Genomic DNA, 6,167 nt, shown 5'->3' on the forward strand with positions numbered 1-6,167 from the left:
TAAAGAAGAAATAGAGAAATGTGCAGGTGTATAAAATATTTCATCTTACAACATGTTATCTTATCACATCAATTATGTATTATCAATGTCACGCTGCTTTGTATGTTTATATTTTTTGTTTGGTCAGGGTGTGATGTGGGTGGGCATTCTATGTTTGTATGTCTATGTTTTCTATTTCTATTGTGTTTGGCCTGGTATGGTTCCCAATCAGAGGCAGCTGTCAATTGTTGTCTCTGATTGAGAACCATACTTAGGTAGCCTGTTTTCCCACCTTTAGTTGTGGGTGGTTATTTTCTGTTTAGTGTTTTGTTGCACCTTGCAGAACTGTTCGTTTGTCGTTTTTGTTCGAGTGTTCATCTTTATTAAAAGTATTATGAATATGTACCACGCTGCACTTTGGTCCTCTTCTCCCGACGACAATCGTGACAATCAAATTGCACATGAATGGACCAACAAACAATTAAAGATGAAAAAAGAAAGGCACTTATTTGTAAACATTTTAAAACAAGAAATTGAGACTGCGATATAGGATATGCATACATGGGCAATGCACATTGTTATAAAAAGCTTGGGCATATAGTGCTTTTATGATGCTATATTGGAACACCATTAGACAAATATATACTTTGTGTTTATAAAACAATACACACACAGGGAATTCTATGAAACTATAACACAGTAATATTTGCAGTGAGCAATGCGTCTGTGGTAATTAAAACAGGACAGAAACAAAAGAGGCAAATCGGATAAAGGACATTGATCTTCTCATTGTCTTAGTTCCACTGTTTTTATCACCATCTCTTTGCAATTGGCCAATAATTTTGTTCAACCATCACCGGTGAACAGTCTGTAACATTAGGGTTACCTGTACTGTACATGGTTCTATACATTCTATTTATAACTGCAACATAGAAAACGTTCCTATAGTACAGGCCAACTGAGTACACCTTAGTATTGCACATTTATTAGTAAAGGAGATGTGGTAAAAAAAACATTTATTGTCACTTCCTCTTTTAGGGACTACATAGTACTGGTGAGAGGCTCAGAAACTGTACAGCAGAGCTGATAATATAAATGTCCAACTAAGATAGAGAGGCAAATGAACATGGATAAAAGCAATTTGATATGCAGTCATAGGAGGGACTGCTGGGAGCTTTGACCATGTGTTCTCAGAGAAATGATCTGTGTGCTTTTTGCAAACAGACATTTGGCCTCCGCCTCTGTTTTAATCGCTTTGGCCTAGTGTGTCCGCACCGCCTGAAAGACCAATGTGATGTCACTTCCTGTTTGTGTCCTCAGATTGGCAGCATTTGCCAAGAACTTCATAACCCCACACCACGTGTTCAATTGGCCTTAGTTTCTAGCCTACTGGGAGAACTGCTGAGTGTAAACACCGAGATGGGACAACGCAGTCTGTATCTCAACATCATTTCATTTATTTTCATAATATCAAATAAACCCACGTAAATGTGGAAAGGTTAGAGGAGTGTTATGATAATAGCTAAGACTAAAGAGCATAAAGATCACGTACAGACCATACAGTAAGTGTATTTTATCTGGCTGGGTCAGTGGCTGTCCAGTAGTGCCGAGTTGACAAAAACATGTTGGGAAGTGATAACTTTAATAGAAGTTCATCTTATTGTAGTGCGTGTTTTCCTCCCATTGATCTACATACACTGAGTATACAAAACATTAAGAACACCTGCTCTTTCCATGACATAGCTTGACCAGTTGGGTGGGTGCAACTCAATATTAGGAAGGAGTTCCTAATGATTTTGTACACTCAGTGTATTTGTCCCTCATCATTCCTTTAACTCATTTGCATGCTACACTCTCTTTTACGCTCCTTTCTTTTCTCTGGAAAATCTCTTTAAACTTCCCTCCTCCCTCAGATGTGAGCTTGCTTCTCTTCTCCCCCATCCCTCCTCAGTTTCCACAGCACTGGGCAGGGCTGGTCTGGGTAGGCTGTCTGAGGTCCATTGGAGGTCCTCCTCGAACCCCAGCACTGCCAGCTACTCCACCCAGTGGCTCACTCTTGGGCAGTTTCTTGGCTAGAAAAAAGAGAGACAACAAATCATGGTACTGTATACCACATAGAACAATTATAGTATGTGTTGCTTATAGTTGAGATGGCAACGGTATAAACAAGGAGATCACTGCTCATATTTGGGTGTACAGTGAGGTGTTATCACCCTCTTGTGGATACAGAGGGACATTATCCCTTAGATGTGTCAAGGTAAGGAGTAAACTATCCATAGCAAAAACAAATGCTCTGTTAGGAATTGTGTTATGATTAGTTTTGACTGATAACGAGTACATAACATTAAATATGGAAGCCCTCGAGAAAGAAAGTCAGTGTCATCTCCAACAGCCCATTTCAACACTATGAATTTGGATGATGGCGTGTCAGATGTGACTCACCTATGGCCAGGAAGAGGTTGTTGACATTCATGGCTGTCTTGGCAGAGGTCTCCATGAAGAGAAGACTGTTGTCAGCAGCATAACCCTGACCATCCTGAAAAAACACCACAGACATACAGACCTGCTACACACACACATCACTGCACAAGCATTTGGCCATTATCTCACTATCTTGGGTGTGAGGTATGCACACAGGAGCTTACCGTATACTCCACCGCTCTGTTAGCAGACCAATCGGCTTTGTTGCCCGCTAAGGCTATCACCATGTTTGTACTGGCCTGTTTCTGGAGCTCGCTCACCCAAGCTTTGGCCCGTACAAAGGTCTCCTATCCAGAGCAGAAAATAAAGATGAGATATGGCCAGAAGGAACAGGGAAGATATACTAGCCTGAAATGCATGTCCTTCTCAAACATCTGGCTCAAACCTGTGCACAAGTGGTATAGTGTAAATGTAGGATATTTGCGAAATTTCTGGCAAGAATAATTAACAGACGCTAAGCATTGTTGGTGAAAAACTTCACTACATATGAGTGGAAAAAGTGAGAGGAAGAGATAGGAGTCATTGTGCAGGAAGGAGAAGGGCTTTACAGGAGGATTGTGAGAGGGGATGAGAGAGAGAGCGAGATGAAGGGGGAGATGGAGCATTTGATAAAGGAGAGGGACATGTTATCATCTAAGATGTACATACTGTGTTGGTAATGTCATAGACCACTATGGCTGCCTGAGCTCCTCTGTAGTACATAGGTGCCAGGCTGTGGTAGCGTTCCTGACCAGCCGTGTCCCAGATCTCAAACTTCACCATGGCACTGTCCACACTCACCATCTGAGTCAGAAAGGCCGCTGAGAGAAGAGAACATGGGAGATGCTTTAGCCTACAAAATAGTAGTGAGAGGAGTTGACTGATACGTAGATTGAGGAAAAAGAAAACCTTGTGGGTCAGATAGAAAAGAACGATAGAGGAAAAGTGTGCAAAATGTGAACAAGTCTCTGTGGGAAATGTTATCATATGGACAAACAGAAAGGAGGAGGTCAGATGACCAGATGTAAAAGTCTGAATAAAATGACTTGAAGAAGAAGTCATATTGGTCTACAGAGGAGAGTATTCTGGTGTATGGTTGGTACTCTACCCCCAATGGTGCTCTCCCCGAAGTCCTGGTACTGGCCTTTGACAAACTGCAGCAGCAGGCTGGACTTCCCCACAGATGTCTCCCCCAGTAGAACCAATTTAAACTGGCTCACCTTACTGGACTGGGGCTGGCCACTGGGTCGTGATGGGCGCCCTGCCATCGGGGCTGTGTGTCCGTGAGGGGGTTGTTGGGGAAATTGGGGGTGGGGGGTGTTGAGAGTGGGGGGACAGAAGGAAAAGGAGCTTCAAGTGACAGCTGGAGAGAGGAGCAGTGTGAGGGGGGGGGGGGGGGGGGGGTACCGCTCTCAAGGACAATGGGACCCGTCTGCCAGATGAAAAATGGAAATCTATAAGACAAAAAACAACAACAGATGTATCCCAGAATCTGGACTTTTATCATAATGGCAACCTGTCACACAATCACCCGTGAAGCACATATTATATCAAAATATATCTACACTAGTTTGCATGCTGCTGTAATCAGTTTTCATCTAGGGAATAGCCACTAGTACTTAGGAAGCATTACAAGCCTGTGCTACTTACTAAAACCTGATTTATAAAACCATCTCTTATTTGTTAGCCTACAACTGAACAATGAGTGAAAATAAAATAATTCAATAGCATCAATAATTACGTTGCAAATGTAGCAGACAATAACTTTCAAAACAGACTTGATCTTCTCATCTTTTTCTGCAACACTGAGTTGACCATTAGGCTTATAGGTACCCCAGCATGCCCTCGCCTCAGAGACTAATTACGTTGACTATAGGCCCCACGTCGACCGCGGAGTCCAGGTTGGCTACCCCGCAACAATGTAACATGTTACTTACTATTACCTACTAGGAATAGGCCTACAGATGGTCGGTTGACATAAAGCCTATATGCTATACATATTTAATAACCATTTAATAAGTTATCAACCCCTCCCCCACTTCTTCAGTCCACTCATTAGTGATTAACCCCATTCCTGTCCCTAGGTCATATTCCGCAAGTCAACACGACCCCGTCCGTAAGGAATCTGTCGACAGCGCCCCAGAGTGGTCACATCAGAGCGTCGTTCCACACAAAATAACTTCAGATTTTGTTTGTTTTAAATTGCATTGCGACTATACCTGGCAAATGTTGCTGTTTATCCTTTGTCTTTTTAGTTGAGATACAGACTGCGTTGTCCCATCTCGTAATTCCGGTGTTTTGGGGCGGTAACAGATTGACAGCTTTTTACCCAATTGTCTACTGGTAAAAGTCTATCCTTCCCCCACAGAAACTTTCGGGGAAGAGATGTAAGCTATTGAGTGCAAAGTAGTCTCGTCCTCCAGAGTAGTGTTCTGAAATGAAACCCCCAGTACAAAACTCCTATGGTCGAGGTAGTGAATGTTTTGGTGGGCAAAAATGATCAAATGCTCCACAATAGAATAGATCTGAGCAGAATATAATAAAATATCTATCAACTCTTACTCGCATCATAAACCCTTGTCCTTTGAAACAGTTATCAAAATCCCATCACTTAATAGTGGACGAAAACGCTAGAAAAGAATAGGACTATATCTGAGCATAATAAAATAGAAAAGCCACGCAAAATAGAGCTGAGCAAAGAATAGAATAGGCTAGATATGAGCAGAATAGAGCTGAGGAGAAAAAATATATAATATATTTGCTTATTTTTGTCTTTTGACATCATTTGAAACTAAAAATGTAAGTCCTTCATTTGTTTGTTATGATGTGGTAAGACAAAACTAATTAATGCTTTAAACTCATAAAGGCATTAAAGGGGAAATATGCATTTAACAAATTACGAAGTGGGCACCCCACCACTGTTCTGGTAAACAGCTGCCGGCTGGGACTGGAGAAATGTAACCACTCTCAAATCATGGGCAGAGCTATGGATAAAAGGGCAGACCATCCATGATATCAAAATTATAGTTTTAACCATGTTTTGAGTCTCTACAGGGTTGGTTTACACTTACATTGTTTTCAAACAAATGAACAAGTTTATATTTTGGGTTCTGATGGGCTGCAACAGTAGAACTAATTTTATGAGGCATCTATAAATTATATTCTTGAAGAATCAATGGGTACACTACTGGTCAAACGTTTTAGAACACCTAGCCATTCAAGGGTTTTTCTTTATTTTTACTATTTTCTACATTGTAGAATAATAGTGAAGGCATCAAAACTATGAAATAACACATGGAATCATGTAGTAACCAAAAAAGTGTTAAACAAATCTAAATATATTTCACCCTTTGCCTTGATGACAGCTTTGGACACTCTTGGCATTCTCTCAACCAGCTTCACCTGGAATGCTTTTCCAACAGTCTTGAAGGAATTCCCACATATGCTGAGCACTTGTTAGCTGCTCTTCCTTCACTCTGCGGTCCGACTCATCCCAAACCATGTCAATTTGGTTGAGGTCGGGGGACTGTGGAGGCCAGGTCATTTGATGCAGCACTCCATCACTCTCCTTCTTGGTCAAATAGCCCTTACACAGCCTGGATGTGTGTTGGGTCATTGTCCTGTTGAAAAACAAATTATAGTCCCACTAAGCCCAAACCAGATTGGATGGCATATCGCTGCAGAATGTGTGGTAGCCATGCTGGTTATGTGTGCCTTGAATTCAAAAT

The 6,167-nt window shown here is 41.5% G+C and overlaps 1 protein-coding gene across 2 annotated transcripts; it reads right to left on the minus strand.

The window, feature by feature from the left end:
* Window positions 1-1,412: 1,412 nt before the first annotated feature.
* Window positions 1,413-4,799, minus strand: LOC139535923 (ras-related protein Rab-5B-like). Of its 2 annotated transcripts, none has more exons than XM_071335884.1 (6): window positions 4,659-4,799; window positions 3,548-3,893; window positions 3,109-3,260; window positions 2,625-2,747; window positions 2,422-2,515; window positions 1,413-2,051 (listed from the first exon to the last, which is right to left on the minus strand). In XM_071335884.1, exons 2-6 carry the CDS (start codon window positions 3,705-3,707, stop codon window positions 1,927-1,929), a joined length of 654 nt encoding a protein of 217 aa, XP_071191985.1. In that variant the 5' UTR covers window positions 3,708-3,893; window positions 4,659-4,799; the 3' UTR covers window positions 1,413-1,926. The 2 variants fall into 2 exon arrangements, with proteins under 2 accessions (XP_071191985.1, XP_071191986.1); XM_071335885.1 differs by lacking the exon at window positions 4,659-4,799 and adding an exon at window positions 4,181-4,557.
* Between the last annotated feature and the right edge of the window lie 1,368 nt (window positions 4,800-6,167).

The sequence above is a fragment of the Salvelinus alpinus genome, chromosome 12 (assembly GCF_045679555.1).
Source record: "Salvelinus alpinus chromosome 12, SLU_Salpinus.1, whole genome shotgun sequence".
Lineage (NCBI taxonomy): Eukaryota > Metazoa > Chordata > Actinopteri > Salmoniformes > Salmonidae > Salvelinus > Salvelinus alpinus.